General features: G+C 39.5%; 1 protein-coding gene across 2 annotated transcripts in view; it reads left to right on the top strand.

Annotated features, from left to right (window-relative positions):
* The window catches only part of EPB41L2 (erythrocyte membrane protein band 4.1 like 2), a 128,778-nt gene extending 122,430 nt beyond the window's left edge, over positions 1–6,348 (top strand). For both annotated transcript variants that reach the window (XM_050894512.1, XM_050894514.1), the window contains exons 20-21: positions 859–997; positions 5,099–6,348. In XM_050894512.1, the coding sequence (XP_050750469.1) occupies positions 859–966 (108 nt within the window). In that variant the 3' untranslated portion in view covers positions 967–997; positions 5,099–6,348. The remainder of the gene's footprint in view (positions 1–858; positions 998–5,098) is intronic.
* Positions 6,349–23,126: the final 16,778 nt, after the last annotated feature.

Raw genomic sequence — 23,126 nt, forward strand, 5'->3', positions numbered from 1 at the left:
CCAGTTTCTTCTTTTTTTCCTTGTGTTGGGTTCCAACAGTACTACAGCTCACTGAAATAAGATTTAGATCAGGGGAAGGAAGAGAAGATCCCTGGTGCTCTTTTGCCTGTTCTGCCTCAGAGGGTGCTCTTATGTGGTTGACTGTAAAGCCTTGTATAGAATAGAATAGAATATTTCAGTAGGAAGGGACCTACAACGATCATCTATTCCAGATGCCAGCTGTGTATATTGGTACATCTCTTAAGAAGATAAAATTTCTTAAAATGTGGGGGAGGGATTATGAGAAACTGAGTAATACTTATATTTACACTTCCCTGAGTTAAGCTAGAGAAAGTTCTCTTAAACTAGTAAAAGGAGAAAAAGGAGATTCTTGTGCTGAGAAAGAAACTCTTCCAGAGTTCCAGTACCATACTTAGTACACATTCCAAAGTATCTTTCTGTTTTGTTCAGGAAACTGAAGGGAACTCTGTACTGTGTACGTTCTTGTTAAATCTTTATTTGCTAGATCTGTTGCAGAAGTTCAAAAACTTCTGGGGTATAAGAATACTTTTTGTCTCCTGGAATGAGCTAGAAAAGTTACAGGATAATTTTATGGTTATTTGTTACTTCCTGGAAATTTTGGTAAATTTTTAGCATAGTGGGATTTTTTTTTTTTTTTGGTTGTGTTTTGGGGCTTGGGAGTTGGTTGGTTTTGGTTTTTGGTTGTGGGTTTTTTTTAGCCCTGAGCCCTCTCAAGTTCAGGAATTTAGAGTTCTGAACAATTATAACCAAAATTTCCAATGCTACTCTCCCATTCTCTGGCCCCACATGAATGTCCTTTTGCTGTTGCTGAGTTACATACTTTGAATACATTTGCAGGCTCTGGCACAGGCAATCAAAGAAGCCAAAGAACAGCACCCTGACATGTCCGTCACAAGAGTGGTGGTGCACAAAGAAACTGAACTTGCTGAGGAAGATGAAGAGTAAAACAAAAAATGCCCTCAAGCAAATACTTCAGGTAAGCTTATGCATATAATTAACATAGGAAAATGCAGCATCAGTTTTCTGTTGCGTTCTGTAATAAAAGGCTTGAAAAATATGGGGCGACTTTGATATATGCTATCACAAAATGGTGAGTTGAAACAGGAGCTAGTAGTAGAATGTTAGTGTAAGAATTTTTATCTTAAGCCCAGTCTGACATTAATTTTAATTGCAAATTTCCCTGTATATGTCTCCCACTTTTGTCACAGTACTCTCATGGCATTTCCTATGGTTTGGTCAAGTTGTTGTAGTTTATATTGAAGTGAGTTTGGGCTATTTCTGCAAAACATTTGTCACATTTTTCTGTTTGCCTGTACAATTGCAGTCCTTGCCTTACATCTTGCTTGTTTAGTGGGAAGACTATGTGCAGTTCCCAGTAGTGAAAGGGCAAACTTCAACATTTTAATTTAGTCAGCTAATTCTTAATCCTAAGCACACTGAAATATTTAACCTTTTATCATTTTCCCAAGCAAGGAGGTAAATGCATTGCAAACTCAAGTTTTAAAGCCTCTTATCAGTTGAAAGAGGTATTTGAAGGAATGTCAGTTTCTTAGGCCCTCATTTCTAGAGAGGGCCTCATTTCTTTTTCTAAAAAGAAAAAAAACACCAACCCTGCTCTACTTGATGTATTCAATAGAAAGATCAGAATGAACACTGAATAAATCTGCTGTTGCACTGGTTGTAGGCTAATGTTTTAAAGCTCACTAACCGTTTGGGTGTATAAAGCTTCAGATTTCCTTTGCTTGTCACACTGGTTGATGTCATGAAACTGAAGCTTCAGATTTTTTGAACTTGATGGTTTTGTTAATTGTAGATTCAGATTCAAGGAAAAGGTTTCATTTGGGAATGGTTAAATAACAATGGGAGAGATTTAAAAATAAATAAAGTTTAAAAAGCAATGTTTTAAGCCTTCGTTGGGAGACATCTTAGTTTCTACTGATGAGTCTCTGTATTTAGCTAGAAGAGCAGAGGTGTTATTGGCACATCTCGAGGGAAAACTGGTTTAGTACAACTTTAAGCTTTTAATATGCATTTTGATCAATGTTAATGTAGGAGGAGACAAGGTAAAAGAAATACATTTTGTATTTTTTAAAGAAATGAGAGTTGTCGTGATTCGTGTTTCCTCAGTTCAGTAATTTATACAGTGGTGGTTGTGGCCCATGGAAAAGAGAGTTCTAGGTCCTGTAGAGGCATGCATTCCCTTAGTATCAAATGAAGTTTTTTACCAAAGGAAACTGCCTGTCATAAACTTCATCCTGCAGCTTCAGGAGACTTTCACATATCCTGAGTGCTATTCATGAAGTGCCAGGAATATATGAAAAATGAGACACTGACTTGATTCCAAATTTGATGTAAGCTACTATAAAGAGAGGAGAATGTATTTCACATCATCTTGATAATTTCTCATGTTGAGAAGATCAGTTTTATTCCTGTGCCTGAGTTTCCTAAGAGCTGAAGATTTCACTGTCGGGTATCACTGCTGTGATCCAGAGGAGAAAAGATGCAAGCATCAGTTTGAGAGGATATGAAGTGCACCTACTGAATGCTACTCTGTGAAAGATGACCATTATCAAGGAACCTCAGTCTTCCTGAACTAGTCACTGATTACAGATGCATATTTTCAGCTGAAAGACGTAGGCTAAAGCCTTAGTTTATTTCATCTACCCACAAGTGTCTTGTTTCTTTAACATCTGGATAGGAATGGAGGGGCCTATGTGGCTGAGGAAAGGGAGAGCTAATATACGTTGCCAAGTGTTGACATGTATATGATCAGTTAGAGGCTGCATGTTGTGAGGTATTGGGGAGAGAGTTTTTCTCATCTGTTGGCAGAATTGTTGGTTCCCATCACTGCACACATCAGCTCTTCTGGGAGTTTATCCTGAACTCCTGCTACCCGCAGCACTGCATAGAGCAAGTGTTGAATGCCATGGAGAAGTCCACAAGGATAAGAGGAGGATGCCTGCCCTCTGCCTGCAGACAGAAAGTTTATCCACCTTCTCCATCAAGTGGTTCCAGTTGCCTTTCCTGGACTCACACAGATTGTGCTAGAACTACAATGTTTGTTTTGATTATGTGAGTTTATAAATTACCTTTTGGCCAGTTTTCCTCTGAGCTTGCTGAGAAGCTGGAGGTTTTACATTGCAGTGGAGCTAAGTTTGAGCTGCCCCCTGAAAATTTCTTCAGTTTTGGTCAGATTATTGTGTGTTTGAAAAAGGAATTAATAATTTTTGCTCATAACTGTACAAACCAGGAAAACAACATGGATCAAGTTTGGAAGCGCTAGGTCAACACTCACCTGGATATTAATGTCATAACATTAATACTTTTTAAATTATTGTAACATTATATAATATTATAAACTGTGGAAATAACAAAGGGGGGGTTGTTTGTGAGGGAGGATTGGGGAAAAGTCACCAAAAATTAGGAACTCTGCACAAATCTCTGCATGTTTTTTCACTGTACCTTTATTTCAGTGTTCAATTGGATTTGTTTTGTAGCTTTGTTGCTCAGTGACACTGAAAATGGGTATAGCATGTATGCTCCTGCTCTGTTTTGAAAGCACAGGAGAGGACATGGAACTGTACTGACCTGTGAGACAGGGATATGTGGATGAGTCCTCACATCACATAAATGCTCCAGAAGGGCTTGGAAAAAGCCACGTCACTTTTGAGAGAGCTATTAGTTTGTAGGAAGGAGAATGCCTGTGGTTTAGGTAATTTCACTGGTCCCTTGGTACACAGCAACATTAAACATGCATGCTCCAACCGTCCTTCTCGTATTTTCAGCATTTACACAGCAGGATCTAAGGTAGAAAGATACACTGAGACAGCAGAACAGATCATTTTGATTTGGAAGGATTTACTATTGTAATATGTGCTACCATCACATTTTTCATTTATTGTTAATGAGTGCGAGTTTAAAGGTGTTGGGAGCAGGGATTGCCTCTTCTGTTATATTTGTGCAGAATGTGCCAGTTTCTTCATGCTACCTTAATCCAGAAAAGTATCTTTCAAATTGGTGTTCAACATAATCTTTCCCATATAAGTAATTACAACATCTTTCTTGAAGGGACTGTGTCATGGGAGGAAGAAACAATCTTGGCAGGTTTGCACCATGTTTCTACATTAGTGACCAGCTGCAAAGTTGATTCTGTTCCTTCATCAAATATTTAACTGCTTTGTAAAAATTTTATTCAGAAAAAACATACAAAGAATTCCTTCTGTCTGCTGAGGGTGGTTTTTTGCTTTTTTGAGAAATATATACATTGTGGAATGGTGTTTGCGATGTATTGGAGAGTGTCAGATGTTCTTGTCTGAGTTTGCCAATTGCTTTACAGCTCTTGGTCTGAAGTGCTTGTGAGAGTAAAAGAGGACCAATATGAAGACATTTCACCATGCTGCTCTTGTATTTGAGACCTGGTGACTTGTGTCGCTGATGATGCCTTTCAGTTAAACATTAAGGAAAAAATCTAGTTGTCTAAACACAGGCCACCTGAAGTGCGTTGAATATCTGTCTGCAGCTTGGACCATCAAAAGCCCTATGCCCTCCTGTAGCAGCAACTGAAGGGTGGGTGGGACTGCAGAAACAGCTCTAGACAATTGTGTTTAGGCAATGGAGTCATGCCACGAATTTTGATTAGTTGTTTCTAAGGCGATGAAAGCTCTGCCCGGTGACTACGGCAATATTGTTTTTATAGACTTGTTTTCTCTAATAGAAGTGAGAGATATTACACTCTGATTCTGAGGGATTATTAATTGAACAAATATCTTCATTTTTTATTTATGCACTAGATTATGGATTAAAATTTTCAGTAAACTGTGCAAGAGGTGACTATTAAAATACCATGAGAATTTTGGGGAGGGAAAAAATACACTAAAGCAAGACAAGCATTGATAGAAACTGAATTACTGTTTACCTTGTGATTGAAGGGGGCTTTAGTTAATGCAACATCTTTTTATGAAATAACCTTCCCCCAAAATAACGTATGTGGAAAAAATGACTTTTTGACTCTGATGATGACATTCACATAGATCCGTTATGAATGCTTATGTAATCTTCCCCCTCCCTTTTCTTCCAGAAGTGAAAATGATACTGACCATGATCATGACCATGAAGAACTGTAATCATTCCAAGTCATCACTACTCTACCGAATTCACCAAGCCTGGCAATGATGACCAGATGTTCAAGACTTAAATGCCAATACCAAACTCCATTTTAACATCTTTGGTCTATATTCCCTTACAGTCTTTCTTGTTTATTTTTTATAACCACTTTTTAACAATCTTAGATTTTTTTTTTTTAAAATGAAGTTTTAGAGGGTATGATCTTCTTTTGCACAAATGCTTGTATTTTTGAAGCTAATTCTTAATTATATGAAAGTGAACAAAAAAGTCTGGAAAGCATTGTTCACTGGAGCAGGTGGTAATTGTGCAGGAAGGGGGATCTTTACTAATTTAGATATAGTTTTTTCCAAATATTTCAAGTGAAATCTCTTAATGGAGTAATTTACAGATTTTTTTTTTTCAGATTATTCAGGTAAATATATGGTATCACATTACAAAGATTTTTATAAAAATACAACATTTCCTAAAATTTGAAAAAAATATATTTCTTTGGATAAATTTTATACTGATATCTCTGTAACTCTTTCTGTTCTAAGGTACTCCTCTCTGTGGAGCAGAGATGGTGTGGCAGTCTGTAGAGGAGAAGGAGTTGCAGACACATTTCTTCTGACTGAGCACTGTGTTATTTTTGCACTTTGGTGCCAATGCTCAACTTTTTGCAGACGTTTTGCTGTCTGCAGCATTCCAGATAAGGAAAGAAGGAAGAACAAAATATCTTTATCTTCTTCCAACAAGAGATGATCTAGGCAGCTTAAAACCTTAGTGCTTTTTTTCTTACTGTGTCCAAACTTCAACACTTCCATTATTTGAATACATGTGTAGAATGCTCGCTTTCTATTAAACCTCACTGTCTCCATGTTAGAACTGACGTTTCTGTTATTGAGAAGGTATACATTTCAGATGCTTCGTCTAATGGTTAATGCAGGTTTTTAGGATACTGAGTAAAAGTGTATGATGGACTCCATTCATAAAGTAATAAGACAGTACCATCGTTTGAGACTGCCATTGAGAAAACCTGTTAATTATTTTGGTTTTTATTTTTGTTTTGTTCTTGCGCGGGGGTTGGTTGGTTGAGGGTTTTTTTGCTGTCGACTCTGTGTATAGCTAAAATGCCAAATTAGATTTATAGCAGCTTGAAGTTGTATTAAGTGATATTTTGCTTTCTGTAATTCTGTTATAAAATAAAGTTGTTTATTCTCTGTATGACTTTTGGCACTCAGACATAAACTTGGAAGATATCTAAAGTTAGCAAGTCAGTTATGAGAACTGCAATTCTAGAGGCCACAAAACCTTGAAAAGCAGGGAGTAGTACAAGTAGTCTCCAGGGTTACCAGAAGGGTGGCACAATTGTCTGGCTTTTAATACTGATACTAAAGTATCAGTGGTTTTTAGACATCTTCCAGTAAGCATCCTGGTTTCTGTGGTTCAGAGAAGAAATCTTCAGATGCCAAAACAGGCGAGATTTGGACAGCACAGCGCAAGTTAAAATGCCCCTCAGTCTGCAGGTGGTTCTACTGAGTTCATTGAGTTAGGATGTACTATGATCTTCAAGTAACAAAACAAATCGTGATACTTCTCACTATGTTCTTTTTCACTTCTGAGCAATGTATTTTTGGTGCTATTCTCAGTTTAGATTGCTGCCATCTGTCAGCATGCTTGCTTCCTGTTAGTTTTGCCTTCATATAATTTGGATAACATAGGACAACAGTAACCAAGATGTTGATTTCTGTATGCATATAGGCGTTCTCAATTACATCCCACATTACCCAGAAAAATAGCAGATCACAATCTTACCTGCTTTTCCTCAAAAACAGAGACATTCTGCCTTTCAAAAAGGGGAAGAGAACGCCACACGGCCTAATAACATAAGAACGCTGCCATACTGCTGTGCATGAGTAGGGAGGTTGTCGAGGAAGTGGCAAGTTTGGGATACGTAAGTGGAGGTCAAAATGGAGATACATGCATTTGGGGGATGTCTTAATGGATTTTTCATACAAAAGCGTGTAAGAAAAAGCTCTATAAAATCTTTCAGATATTTTTGATATGGTGTAGTATTAGTTGCAGAACTCATTTGATGGGAGGAAAGCATATTACTTCAATTCCTTATTGATTTGGATCTTTCTGATTTGTTAGACACTAGATCAATATTGTTTTTTATTGCAATTGTATTTAATCCTTAAAACTGCAAATATAATATTCTTGAAAACAATGTTACTTTCACTGAGAGCTGTATTTCTTCAAATACTAATCAGAATCTTTTGTCAGGGAAAAATTAATAGTGCTTTCAGGTCAGCATAGCTTGTGCATAGCTATCACTGCCATTGATTAAACATGTACTAATTAAACAACCGTTGTCACGCAGAAAAAACATAAGCCCCAAGTGTGATCAATCCTAAAAATAGTCAAGTTTTACAGATTCTGGTTGTATGTAATTATTCAAATGTTCTGGAATATTGTGCAATTCTGATGAATTTTCATTGTTACTTTTTTTTATATAATATATCTATAGCAAAAACTGCAACATGCAACAAAAGAAATTGTTCTCAAGGCACTTCACAAGCTCACTTTATAATACATAGGCAGTTTCAAATACAATTACAGGCCCATTTCACAAGAAGATATTTCAGTAATTAATTCTGCTTAAATACTTAGAAAAGTGAGTCGTGGGTCCTACACAAAAATACTTAATATGTCTTTCTTTTTAATCATGATCACCTAAGGGTTCATAATAGATGTCGAAATTGTTCTACAGATTGTTTCGTAGATTAAGGTTTCATAAAGGACAAGCAAGCAACTCTGGTGACAGACTTTTTTTTAAAAAAAAAAAAGATTTATTGAAGCAATGAGCAACTACAATACGAAGTGTTTCTTGAAGTATTCTTCTACTTGACAACCCAAGCTGAATGGCAACGTTTAGTTTGGCCACAGAAGAAATCAAATAGATGGAATAAAATAAGTGAAATACTATGACAGAGGTCAGAGTTTGTGAGATTTGATAGTGATCAGAACGACAACTAACTGTACCCTTGGCCAGGATGCAGTGGGAGCTTCTCAGCTTTTAGGCACATTAACTATGGAAGTGGGCTTCTTGGAGCAGCTGGTATCCCGCACTGTTGACCTGAGTGCACCTCTGGAAGGTTTGAAACTGTTTTGATTTTCAGGCTGCTCAGTTGTTTGGGGTTTTTATACTGCACTTGAAAAAAGGTACTTGGATTAGTAATATTAGTACAAATTACAAGCATTAACAATGCTGTTAATACCTGTAGTGTTAAATTATTCTGTTTGGCATGAAGCAAATCCTGCAAGAGTTTTTGGAGGTAAGTATATATGAATGGCTGTACTGGGCCAGGCTAAAGGACTAACACTCCCAGATTCCTGTCTCTGAGGCTACTGGTAGTTGCCTAGGGGTGTGTGTAAGAATAAGTACTGTACTAGAAAGTAGTACTTTCCCAAATATTCTTCCAGCTTTCAGCAATTTTCAAAGACTTACTGGTCTATCAGTCTTTCATATTTATCTGCCTCTGTGGATTTTTGTCTAATTGCTTTTTAAAAAATTCCTCTGGCAGGCATTTTCACTATTCGATGTGTCTTAAGAAAAAAAACTTTGCATTTCTTTTGAACCTGCCTCTGCTAGCTTCATTTGATAGCACCACGGCAGACACTAGAAGAGAAACCTAACAGTCATTCTCTCTTCAGTCATTCCCCAGCCAAAAGCTATTCCACAATTCTTCATCATTCTTATCACCTTTCTCTGTACCTTTCCTACTTAAATGTTGAGACTTTAAATTCTGTTCTGGGAAGTGAAGAGGAAGCAATCACAGATAGGCAGGAAGGTTTTAAACATGCTTACTGGTTGTAGATGGAGTGGAATCCTAGCTTCACGTTATCACTACTGACAGGAAGACAGAGGACTCCTCAGTGATAAGAATAATTGAAGACATTATTTCCTTGCAATCACTGTTTTCATATATATTTAGAGAATGCTTTTATAATTTATTTAGACAAAGACTTAGTTCTATGGTGTTATTTAAATATATATTTTTCCTTTTCGAAGGAATTATGTGAGATACCATGATGTGTTTCATGCCGGTAGCATGAAAATGGAGAGATTTCTTGATGCTATTCCGTAATGGAACTGAAAACAGCAAGGCCTGAGGATTTTCATGACATGTTACTGAGTCTTGAATGTCAGATCCTCCTACATATTGGCAATTACAGCTCAATAAACAGTTGTGTCAAAGGCATCCCGTGTGTCTGTATAGTATTCTCCTCAGTATCCATACCACCATTTTACAGTAAAGTGCTGTTAAAAAGTGATATCACTTTTCAACATTTTAAATTTCTCTATTCTCAGTTATTGTGTGAAATCAACAAAATCAATTTTATGTTGTGGTAAAGCTTGCTAAACTTCAATTCTGTATCTTTACATGTGGTCCAGGCCAATCTTTTCTTGGGTGGTGGGGGAATGGGTGTTTGGAATTGGGGGGGGGGGTGGCAGGGAGTGTTACAATCCTTTAACCTCTGATCAGTATCCAAGATCACTGCTTTTCTATTGGCAGCATCTTTCTTAAATGTAAAAAGTCAATTCTTTGCAGCAGCTATCTCAACTTCCCTGCAAAGGATTGTGTAGATTGTCGTTAATAAAAGAAGAGGAAAGAATATATTACAGAGAGTATTTAAAGGTTTTCTTTAAAGATATCAGTATCACAGAAGTTTATGTACTCAGGTAAACAATAGTTTCACTGATGTGGCTGAAGAATGCACTCTTTTTCACTTCAAAGCTGCTGGTCTACTTAGAAAGCAAAAATTTGTTATCTAAGGATTACGTAGGAAAACAGGAACTGTTCCATAGCACAGGATACTGAATCAGTTGGCAGTATGTCCTGAGTGTTGCAAGGATCTATACCAGCTGCTTCTGAGGAAATTGTCGGACATTAAATAGCAAATAATGAAATAACACACCTCTGGAGAGGTACAGAGCAGGGTCATGGCAGGAGGCCAGTAGGTCAGACTCATTGATTCTGTACCATGGTTTTTATAGGTGAGACAGCTGTAAGCAGAGGTAGGTGGATCATTAGAATCAAACTTTCAGATCTCTCTCCTTAGGCACCATGTTATACCTGGCTTTAACTTTTGGATCTCTATCATCTGCGGTGTTTGATCTTTAACATCACAGCCTACAGGAACATTGACACTGAAGAAACTGTAACCAGGAGAACAGACCTTTTTATCTCTGTTAATAATAGCTATCTGAGCTAAGACCACTTTTCTTAAGAATCTTTATGTATTACACCTTGATATCTCAATCTCTGTGTCACATAAGTATTCATACACTTCTGACACTGCATAATAACTCTCTTGTTATTTTTTTAATGAACCTTAAATACTTTACATAATGACATAGATCTAAGCTTAGAAGCATCAAAAATGAAACAAAGCATCGCATTCTTTTCCATCATCACTGCTTTCATGGGATGATGATGGATCTTTCAGTGAGAGCAGCGTTATTTTGTTTGCTTAGTGCCAGCACTTGAAGTACAAGAGCAGAGTTCACTAGAGGTAGGAGTAGGCTAATATTAAGACCTTTTGAGACTCTCTGCCTTTACAGTCAAGTCTGGATGTATTAGGTGTAAAGAAAGTGTGCACTGCTTTGGACTACGTTGTACTAGGCCTGCCAGGCAGTGTAAAAGTCCAGGTATGAGAGGAGCTCAGGGAGCAGGTGCTCCCCAGTGTCCCAAGTAGCTATGAATGTAAGGTCCACTCAACAGCTGGGTGATAGGGAGCTATTATAGTTTCCTATTTGAGAGCTGCCTTTGAGCACTTCTTTCCTTTTGCTCTCTGAAACACATCATGTTTGTTGCTAGTCAAATGAAATTTCTGGTGTGAAGTTGAAGAACCAAAGGACTGCATGCTTTTCTCTTACTGGGAAGAACAAGTTTTTACAAAGAGTAAAATCAGAAGAAAGTGTCTTCAGCCTTTTGATTGCAAGATATTGGGAAAGCGCTTCTGGCATGATCGCAGGTGGAGCATCTTGAAACACACAGAGAACCTGTTAATGGGTATCTGGAGTGAATTGCCAGCTGGAGGCGGGGAGCCCTGCAATTGTACTGCAGATTCCTCTGCCAGCTGACTGAGATAAACTTGTTTTTACTACCTTTGCTCTTCCAGGCTTTGCTGTGGTTCTCTTACAGGGTTGCTTCCTTTGAAGTCAAAGTCCATATGTCTATCTTGTATTTAACTTTTGCTGTTCATGTTAATGCTGTGACTTCTGAATAAATGCCTGGCTTTTTCCACCCGGCACCTTCTGCTGATTTCAAATGGAACTACAAAGTACTTTGCACTTTCAAACATAGGTAATTCTTTTGGGAACCTAAATAGAGACTACTAGATCTAATTAGAGGTACTTGCATTTAAGCATCCTAACCTTTACTTTTACTATACAAATGTACAGGTAGCTCTTTCCAAGTAACAAACAATTGGCTCTTCACCTGCTCAATGCAATGTATTCTATGTTATTTGCATAGATGTAAGCCAGTGTGATGAATTATGTGTTTTTAAAAATAGGATAGTATTAAAATGTGATAGAGGACTGCTACGTATGGTAAAGGTACTTGCTGTTTGACTCCTGTTTTCTTCTCTCAGACTTTGATAAATTACAGGACTTCCTAAACCTGTGGTCATGGCCTCATTAGTGTTTTTATAAAATGATTCAAAGGAGTCCTTAAAAGTCTATGAGAACTGAAACTGTGGAAAACCACACATACTCTCAGACAAGGCAGCATCCACTGTTCTTGCGGGGTGGGTAATGACAAACAGCTGTAATGAAAGGTAATTGCAGACAGCAATTGCTAACAGATAGGGACAGTAAATATCAGCGACAGTAATGATGGTCACTTCTCATTCTTCATCAGTTTGGGTTTAAACTGGAGAGTCAGAAACAGAGAAGCCAAAAGGCAATAGTACTTTCAAACAGTTTGAGTTGTGTTTTTGTGGGCCATCTGCCACAGCCAATCTGAGATGCACTAAAAGTTGTACATCTACAGCTAATGGGAGGAAAAAGAAAAGATTTTTTAATGTGTGAAAAATGACATGCAAAAAGAGAAAACTCCATAGTTATGGGGTTTTTTATTTGAAAAATCATCCATTTGTCCTTAAACTAGAGTAATAACCATTTTACAGAATACTGACTGAATCTTTTCATGGTTTCAAAATTTGACATGGTCAGTCAGCAGAGAGAAGTCCTTTTGTTTCCAATCACTGTTATATTTTGCTTCCAAATCTATGGAAAGCATACTTTACAAAACCTGCAATCTTTCTGAAAGTGCACAAGCTAATAAAAAAAAGTCAGTTCCCCTTCATCACCCTTCTCAATTTCCTAGATGTCAGTGCTTCATATGAACTTGCTATTTATGCATCTTCAATTTAATAAGACTGCCTTCCTTGTATACACCAGCTCAGCTCTCTCAGGAGCTTGTTATATAGCTTTCTCAGTAGGCTAGGGAAGGGCTAGTGAGCAAGATGCTTTCCCTCCCCCCAGATCCTGTGTCATGTAAGGGAACTGATACAGTACATTGCAGGAGGTCTCTGGTGTCTGATGAGTTGCATAAAGTACTGCTTACTTGGCCTCATGTGAGAAAGCAAAACTGTTACAAGACCTTTTTGAACAGCAGCAGCTGTTTCATTTGTACGGCACAGCACTGATTTCTTCTCTCCGTTTTGTTTTCCTCTGTGGTATTTGTCTACAGCTGGTTATTTTTAAACCTGCAGAGCTGAGTACTGGGTTTAAGCTTGCTTCCTGAGATGTGAGACTCCCTTAAATGTCCTGCAGTTCTTGCATTTGTTCTCTTTTTGTCCAGATCTCCTGGATTTCTGCCACTGGCCATGGTAATTCAGGAGGACCTTTCCGGGGTCTTGTGCCATCGCCAGTTGCTCATTAACTGAAAAATAAACAACACAACACAAAATTCCGTAAGAATGTGCTAATTTCCTGTGGTGATTTTTTATAACGAAAAGGAGCTGGCATATATTAGTAAGAACTAATCTTATTAAATTGAAGGTGCCTAAGTAGCATGTTAGTATCAGTTTGCCCATGCTCCTAGAAGAAAGTCTTCCGAGTGTGAGATGGGAACGTGCCTATGCCCAGTGAAGCACTGACACAAACTCTGTTGACATCAACAGAAATACTCTGTTCTCATTTGCCTCCACCAGCTTTCAATCAGAATAAAATCCTTAAACGACAGCAAGGAGAGCAGTTAGCTTGTACTGGCAATTCGTGTTCTGCTTTACTGTGGCAGTGCCGTGAGAGCCTCAAGTTGGCCTGATCCTTCCGATGCTGTCTGTGGTACAAACAGAACAGAAAAATGATCTCTGCCCCCATAACCCGGCATCTTCAGAACAGGACAGTGTTGTCAGAGGCTTGGAGAATATTTGGAGACGGATGGAGAAACAGAGAAAAGGAGAAAAAAAAAAGAAAACAAAACAAAAAAGGCCAGTTAGCTTAAAACACGTTGTCATGGGATATTGGCTTCCCTTGTCATTGCTAGTTGTTCAGGAGAAACGTGTGCTGTTTTGTTTGTTGGGTTTAGTTTTATTTTTAAGGAATCTTGAAGGGATGATACTAAGGTGGGTTTTGATATATTTACATGGAGCCTCTCTCTTGCTGCACAGAGAAAAATGAAATGCTTACTTGACAATGAAACAAGGCAGCCTTGCTTTTAGTAATGCAAATTTGATTTTTTTTTTTTTTTTTTTTTAAGAGATCTAAGGAAATAGGCACCTAAAGCCTGCTGAATTTCTGAGGTTTTGTCAGAGAGGGAGGGTTGGCATTTAAAGGAGTCTGTTCTCAGGCTTATCTATGGTTAGTCATTTTGCTCACCTGATGGTCTTAAGCAGAACCTGGCTCTGCTTGCCTGTACAGGGAGAGCTGCTCAGGATGATTTGTGTGAGTCGGCTGGAGGCCTAAGTGGTAGGTTGGACTCTGGCAGTCTCAGATGAAGCAAAAAGAGGGCTTGGAGATAGAGCTGGGACTGTGGTGCCCAAAGTATTAAATAGACAGTAATTCATCTCGCATCCTGTTGAAAGTCCCAGCCAGAACACCTGTGGGCTGCAAACTGAGAATCTCCTTCCCTGAGACACTGAACAGCCAGACGATTCCCTTCAAGCATCCTTCTCAGTTATGAAAGAGAGAAGCACAGATGTAATATTCCTTTGGCAAATCAGTCTGCCAGCTACTTCATTCACCTTTCTCTCTTAAAGCCTTGATTGCTAATCTCAGAAAGTTTAGGAAATCATTACTTACTTAAACTTACTACAAATCCAAAGCTAAAAAACTCTGTGCTTTAAGAGAAGCTGGATTTAACATCTGGTTCTGCAGATTATTTACAGACCTGCAGAAAGTGCAGCTAAAGGAGGATATGGGCACTGTGAAAGAGGGCAGGCCAGTTTGTTTCAGCAGTTGATCGTGCAGCATGAATGCGAGCATCTGTGGGTTTTTTCAGATGGGCTCTTTTGGCTTAATGAAAGTATTGTCCGAGCCTCAGCAAAATACCTGAACTGATGGGATCTGTAACCCACCTGCTTTTCCTGTTTCACTTGATCCTAGCTGGAATAGAAAAGCAAGAGCATCACCAGGTAAGAATGAGTTCAGTAGTATCTCAGTATTATTTCATAATAACTAATGTCTAAGTATCACAGATGGACACAGAGATTATTATTTGCTGAAAGGGAGAATCCCTGCTTTTATCCAAAGTCTAATGGAATAATTTCATTAGGTTCCATTTCAACCTTTTTCAAGAAAGAGCTCTCAATACTTAACCTTCCTATTCCCTTATAGGTATTGAATTGTACAATGTTTTGGCACCGCACTGTTTTTTGGTTGTTGTTTATTAGTGTGTGAAAAACTGTCAGCACCTTGCTCTAAGGATAATTTATAACTGAAGGCAGAGCTGGGTTAGGCACGCAGAAAAGGCTTCCCTAGTTGATTAATTCAGCAGCTGAAAGCATATCTTGATCAGGAAATGTTTGAGTTTTAGCAGCCTGAAGGTAACTAGTGGTGTACACTTGTATGCAAACAGACACCCTTCCTCTCTGTTAAAGCCTCGGGTCTAAATGCCTGGAGATGTTATACAAAATAGGAAGTGAATTCCTTCTACATTTCTGGGTATGTGTGGCCTTTCTTACTTTTAGAACTGTGTTAAATTGCCCAATTTTCAGGATTTCAGAAGACTGCAGGATAGAGTAAACTTACTGAATGTGCAGATCTGGCGTCTAGGTAAGGGTTCTTTCCCTAGCCTTGCACTGGTGAGCAAATCTAACCTTCCTCTGTTGGGCTGATGCACCTCGGGCCAGCTCGGAGTGAATGCCTCAGCTTATCTGCAGAGCCCTGTGGTCAGGATTGTCCTGCCTGTCCTAGCCAAGTCTCTGCTTTTGAGATCATGGGTGAGCTGCTAGAGCTGAAACCTGTAGTGCGTGCGTTGTGGACCATTGTCCCAGGCAGGGTTCTCACCAAGCTGTACCAGGAATCATCTGAAGTTTACAGTGGAAATCTAGGATGTCATTTTAGCTCCCCCGACACTCCCTATAGAGAAAAGGTTCAAAAGGCAGCTAATCTGAGGAACAAGCTTAGCCCAGTGTCTGCAAGAACGTGTTTTGGAAGGGCTGAAGGAAAGAAAGGATGAAGACTCTGATCTGAACATGCGCCGGGGCTGGCCTTGCAGCTGGAAGCCTAAGAAAGCAGAGCATGTGTGAATCTGCTGCTGCAGCTGGGACCCAAACCTGGAAGGCATGAAGATCATCCCATTAAAACTGGATGGTCTGATGTACAGGGATTTCCCTTCTAAAAGAAACTCCCTGCCTGCCACAGTTGTAGCCCCGTGTCTTTTCCATGCAGGACCAGTCAGGCTCTGTGAGCAGCCTCGGTTTGCAGTACCCAGGTGTGTTGCACTCACTGTGCATTTACTGGGGTGGGGGTGTTTCTTGTTTTGGTTTTACTCTGAAGGTAGATTTCTGAAGTGAGTAGAAGCTGATTTTAAAATACAAAAGGCAACATGGCAAATGTGCATTTAGGTACAAAGTAAAAGCAAATACATACCTTTGAAAGAACACAGACGTGTACTCAATAACCAACTACTTATAGGGTGTAACTGCTGTTACCTGTCTCACTGGAGATTTGCATGGTGAAAGCAGAGGAAAATGATCTGTACTTAAACTACCCTATTCTTTTTCTCCATTTTGGTTGCCCCTTCTATAGTGTAGTATAGTAAAATCTTCTATAGTATGTATGTAAAACGATGGAGTTTTAAGTGAGGGTTCAATCCAAGTTCTAAACAAGTTCCTGTAACATTTTTCAAATAGAAAATGGTCTAAAATGCAGGACAACTTCATAAAATTGTTTATGATCATAGTTCTCTTCAGTTAGTTATGGTACAAGCCTAACAGTAGCCTGTTGAACAAGAAGTTTTGTCTGCCTACGCACTCATTGCCCCCGAGTCCTGACTCACCTTCTAATAGTTTGATCCTGAAGTAGGCAATTAGCAGCAGCAGGAGTAAAGTCACGGGCATAAAGATCCCAGCAAAGAGAATGTAGCCAGGCAGCTCCTTCATAAACACTGAAAATACGTAACTCATGCTCATTTTCCTCTGTGGCTACCGTGCTGAGCAAGATCCTTCAGATCTCCAAATGTGGACCTTATTTATCCTGCTTTCTTCCTTCTTTCCCTGCATCCACTTTCTGCCCTTTGCCCAGGCTATTATCTCTTTTTGGACTTTGGTTTGTTTGCGTAGGCCTGTGATTCCCAGTAGGACTGGAGTTCACTTGCAAAGTTACTCAACCACAAAGTTTAAAAGTGCGTATTGCAGTAATGTAGGGCTTTGAAAGCTTTGGATATGTTGGGCTGGGCAGGGCTCAATAGGTAAGGCTGCTGCCTTTTGAGCAATATGGGGTCTGTCATCTGCTAATGTTGTACAGGCCATTCTGAATAATAAGCACCCTCTTTCTAGATATATGATTAATTTTACCGTAGATCTCAAATGCTCACTCAGAGTGAAGACCCTGTTATACATATCACGCAGGCATACATGTGGTCTCTGCTCTGAAGAGTTTTCAGACCAGACCACTGAGGCAAGCAGCAAGTGACCGAGTGGATGCTATACCAACAGCGTTTTTTCCAAAGAGCAGCTGCAGAACAGTGAAACTCAAGGAAGGTTTCTTTTTTAGCAAAGTTGAAAATATGTGATTTTTGGCAGCCAGATGTGCCAAAGAATTCAAGAACCTTTTAAACGTTCAAGTAAGTAGGTTTGAGGGGTTCAGTGTGTTCAGTTTTTCCCATCTGGTCACCAGCCTATGGCAGAACTGTGTCTAGGATGCATTGATTGGTTTAAAAAGATGGTCAGTCATTTTATAGCCCTTCCCTACACCTTCAGGTTTCTAGAAACATCTGGTCAGCAGACCTGACGTCTTGGAAGTGCTATTGCACACAGGTTGCACTGACTTCACTTGGGGGCAATGCAGAATCTCGCTGTTTGACCTGCCCATGTGCTTGAATTCTAGCAGAGATGTGCTTCAGGTTGTTGGAGATCAGGTCAGTCTACCTGAACGTTCAGTCTTTGGCTTATCAAATCTGATGCCTAATGAAGGCATCAGGTTACATTAAGCATTGTGGGTTTGTGGCTTCAGCAGCTTGTTATGACATGGGTCAAAAATCTGGCTCGTTTCATGTGCATTTGAGAGATGGTAAGGATTTTATTTGTTTAATACCTACCAAATCTGAAACTGGACCGTGAGCTCAAGGTGAAAACAACCATTTTGAGAGCAGTTCTCTCCAGGCATCCAGAAAGGACATACAAGATTTGCTTGACTAATTGGGTAGGTGGGTAGGCTGGAGCCAATGGGAAATGCAGTTGATTTATAGATTTTTCAGGGGAAAGAGGTGTTTCTGTGTTCACCTTGTTTTCTTCACCTACTGTATTCAAAAGGCAAACAACCTCACCTAATAATTATTTTAAATTTGTAATTTTTTTTGAACTGTAACATATTTGAGATCCTCCCTTTGTGACCACAAGTGATGGAGAATATCATGTTTGCAGGCAAATTCCTGGTTTTGTTAATCACCTGCTGTTGTGATTGATAAAGAACAAATGGAGTGTGCCTTATTTCTTGCTTATATTTGTTTGGCTTTGGCTTCTAACCATTACATCTTATTCTGCCTTTTCCCACGAGATGTTTGACCTTATTCGTAAAGTGCTTTATGATCTACTGATGAAAAGCATGGATTAAAAGCCAGGTGATGAGGGATATTAATATTATTATAGGATCTTTTTAAAAATTCCTTCCTAACTGGTGTTCTTAAAAAAAAAAAAAAAAAAATATTTTGAGCAATAAGAGCGTTCCGTCTGTGAGAGTAAAGTCTGTGACTGAATTCCAAGTGCTGACACATTATGAAACGAGCCGGGGGGTATTTCTCTTTGATACATGTGCATGGCTCACGGTGACGTTAATGAGAACTGCATACCTGCATACAAGGGCAAAACAATTGCTTGGATTTTTTAATTGGTTTTCCCTGTGCACCTGAGACATTAGCTCTTTCTTTACCTGAGTTGGCTGGGATGGCGGCAGATGTGCAGAAAGCCGAGGGGAGCTCTGCTGCTCCACGGGCAGCAGCGTTTGGCAGAGCGGGGCTTCCGCACCCCGGCAAGCCCTGGTCTGCAGTGGCAATGCCTTGCATGTCTCTGCTGTGCGATCACGTCTACCACAGTCAAAGGAAAACTGGGAAATGTGGGCCAGGCATGGATTAGTAACGCAGGAACATATGGTGTCCTGGATGATCTGTGAAGCTTGGGTGTATTTGGGAAAATAGATGGATTCATGAGCTTTGTGAATATGTCACTGACTTCTCATCAGCTGGAAAGAAGCAACCGATTGCTCATCATCCCCTGGCGCTGCTGGCCCCTGCGGTACAGGGTGGACCTGCCGAAAGCTTGCTTTCTGGCTCACGGGAAATTCAGACACTTCAAAATTTTTCTTTAGGCTTGAATCAGAAACTTAATTTCTTGTGAAATGGAATTTAAGGAACATTAATTTTAGAGCCAATAAAACTCTTATTTCAGCTGTATCATTGTGATTATTTACATAAAATATGAACACAAATGAATTCATTCAAACTTTAAATGACTTCTATTTCCAAAGCCTGCCAACTAACATTAGAAATAGTGAACATCACGCCTACCTTGTTGGAAGGAATTACTTTAATTTCTCATCTTTGTGTTGCTTAATGCACACACACACATTCTTATTGAATATTTTGATTCAATCACAGTTTGCATAGGAAAACTTTCTCTTAAAATTTCTAGATGGCTTTACTAAGGAATATAAAAAGGCAGAGAAATACCTATTGGGGCTGAGGGGAAGGAGTGTGAAGATCAACCACAGTAAACAAAAAAACCCCTAGTTATTGCAGATGTTTGAGAGCCTTTTTGGGCAGTAAGCAAGATGCACACATTCCGTAAAGGCAAATCGCCAATGTGCATGGCAGCTGAACTGGCAGAGCTGAGGTTGCTCTTTCTCAAGGAAAACACTGAAAAGGTTGCTGCGAGACTGAAACGTTTTTTAAAAATCAATATTTCTGTAATTATGGTGAAAAGAGGAGGCGGGCATTCAGTCCGGGCTCAGTAAGGACAGAGCCTTCCAGCACAGACCAGCGGGTCGGGCGCAGGCTCCTGTTTCTCCCTGAGCCAGGGTCGAAACTGGTCCCACGGGGCTGGATATTCCCACAGGTGTCCCCTGGCCCAGGAGGGGTGTTCGTAAGCTGGGTCCACTGCTCAGGACACACATTTTGAATAGAAAAATGGGCTTTAGCTTCTGGGGATATCAAGCTAAAAGGCTTCCTGAAAAGTGTATTAATTTTATTAAATTTAAATCCTAAATGAGCATTTAGATCTCATCTTTCTCCTGGATGTTCTGCTAGAACACCAAAATCCTTTATTTTCCTGTTCGACCTAAATTTGATAAAGGCTATTAGATCAGGTAGTTTGATATCTTTATTATTACAGGCAATTTCATTTCCTTCCACGTCCTTTGTAGAATCCAATAAATTGATTGTTTAAGGCTTGTTTTCCCGAAAAGCATTTAGCCTTGGTTTGAAACCATGAGGAGATGGAGAATCATCTGTCCCTTTCCATGGCTTGTTCACGATGTAAAATGTTCACCTTGTGTCTGGTTTAGAGCTTGCCACGCTTCTGCTTCTAGCCACTTGTTCTGCTTGCCCCTTCCTCAGTGGGTCAGGGAGACTTTGGGGACCTGGTATTTTTTCCCTGTGAAAGTACTTCTGCCTTGCAATGTCACTTCTCAATCTCTTTCCTGTTAAACTACACACGCTGGTCTTTTAATTCCTTATAGCAGGAAATTTTTTTTTGCCCATCCTTGAAACATCCTTGCAGGTTTTCTGTGTGTTCTCTAAATTTTAAAGACATCTTTTGAAATGTGGGCATACCAAAGGATGCAATCTTGTAACAGTGTCACCTGTGACACTCCTAAAGGTAAAATTGTGTCTTTATTCCCACTTGCTACTCTGCTGTTCACTCATCAGAAGGGCTTAATAGCCATGATTGCTAGAGCATTCGGAGGCACTTGCTGCATCGCATACCTGCTCTGGGTCTCAGTCCTTTTCAGGAATGTGGTTTCCCAAGACAATCTTTAGGGATGACCTGTTAATCTTGTTTCTAGATGTAAAACTTTGCTTTGGAAATGTTGCAATGCTTTTTCTTGTAATAAACCCAGCCTCTCACAAATGATCCAGATCACACGGCCTAACTGCTGTGTTCTCCTTATTACTTAGCATCAAGCCTTTGATCATCTGCACTTTTTAGGAGTGGTGATTTTATATCAATTTCTACTTTGTTTTTTTCCTCTCCTACTTTGCCTGTTTTCTATTTTGTTGCTTTTCTAGTACAAGCATTTGTGTCTTCACATGGTAAATTGGTTCAAGTTATTGATCCAGCTGAAAAGCTGCATAAGCTGTTTCTGGGCTTTGAGGGAAAGGTATTAACTAGGTTATTTTTAAACTGGATCCATTTTGTGATCGAGTTTATTGTGTGGGCATCCACAAGGGGATGCTGGCACAGCCTGTAAGTCATATAGAGGTGGTGATGAGCTGCCATTTAGGAAGGATCCCCTTCCCCAAAGTGAGGCAGCAGATGGAAACGGCTCTGCTGCCAAATGCCTAACTATCGCCTCGCCAGAAGCACTGCAGCGACTCCCCCGTGGATATGACTTTTAAGATCCCTGCAGCAATTCCTAATTCGTTACTCATGTGCTTTATTGGTATAGAAAAGTGATTACTTTTTAATGAGCACATTGTGTGTTACTAATTCAAGTGCCTTAGGACTTCTAAGCGTATTGAAGCTGTGATTGCCTTATCAAACAAACTTGTAATCTCATTAACAAAGTAACAGCTATTTTGCATAAACCATGCTAAGTAGCTTATTTATATTCCAATTCTCTATCTGTTTGAACAATCTTTGCATTCTTCCTGCCTTGCATTTATTTTTCTTACCTATAACTAGGCCAGATCGTTTGAGTGTTGACATGAAAATAATGGGTTTCTCGTCTCCTCAACACTATACTGTCGTGGTTTAACCCCAGCCAGCAACTAAGCACCACGCAGCCACTCACCCCTCCACCCTCCCAGTGGGACGGGGAGGAGGATCGGAAAAAAAAGTAAAACTCATGGGTTGAGATAAGAATAATTTAATAACTAAAATAAAATATAATACTAACTAATAATAATAAAAATATAATAATAATTTTAATGAATATATAAAAAAAAAAAGATAAATAAAACCCAAGAAAAGCAAGTGATGCACAATGCGGTTGTTCACCACCCGCTGACCGATGCCCGAGCAGCAATCCGCCCCTCCCGGCCAACTGCCCCCAGTTTATATACTGAGCATGACGTTCCATGGTATGGAATACCCTTTGGCTAGTTCAGGTCAGCTGCCCCGGCTGTGCTCCCTCCCAGCTTCTTGCACACCTGCTTGCTGGCAGAGCATGGGAAACTGAAAAGTCCTTGACTTAAGATAAGCGCTGCTTCGCAACAGCTAAAACATCAGCGTGTTATCAACATTATTGTCACACTAAATCCAAAACACAGCACTGTACCAGCTACTAAGAAGAAAGTTAACTCTATCCCAGCTGAAACCAGGATATATGCTTAAGATTTATCAAAAATTAGCATAAGTAAAATAAAAACCTGCTTGGCCAACTTCTAGCCCTCTTCTAGACTTCTTGATTTTCAAAGTGTTTCTGTTCAGTAGAGGTTATTTAAATTTCAGCTTTGTTATTAATCACCTGTACAGGTGAATTTTAATCTACGTGTGCAGCAGCATCTGGCAGTGGTACCAGTGGATGAGCCTTCTTTCTGAGTATAAACCAAAACATTTATTGAGCAGTAATACTTCCTATACATTATTATTTAAACCATCTTGATATGGGCTGCTGTGAACATCTCTCTTGCTTCTAGTACAATTTTAAAAGAATGAACAAAAAAAAAAAAGAGATTGTTCCTAGTCCTTTGATCACACTGTTTTCCGTGGTGAAAGGAGCTGATAGTGTCCATTTTCTGTATTCATGGCTTCAGATGTATTGATTGCAATCCTATTCTTCCCCCCCTCCCCCCCCCAAGAAAATAAGTTTATGGACTCACAATGTTTGTCCTCCCTAATAACTCTTAGCCAACTTCAAAAAAAAGTTAAGCAGCGTGGAAAACTCAAAGCAAGTTACTTACCAGTACTGTGAAAATTAGTGGCTCAGTAGCAGAAAAACTGCAGTTAGGGCCCAAACGGAGGGGAAGAGCTCAGCTCCCACGTGTGCAGTTTGGGAGCAGGACACCAACCACTGCCTCAGTACCCGTCGGCCACACCACGCCAGCGTGTGTAACCACTCACCCCATAACGGTATCACAAGGGGCATGGGCCCAACAGTGGAGTTA

The sequence above is a fragment of the Gymnogyps californianus genome, chromosome 3 (assembly GCF_018139145.2).
Source record: "Gymnogyps californianus isolate 813 chromosome 3, ASM1813914v2, whole genome shotgun sequence".
NCBI classification, from domain to species: domain Eukaryota; kingdom Metazoa; phylum Chordata; class Aves; order Accipitriformes; family Cathartidae; genus Gymnogyps; species Gymnogyps californianus.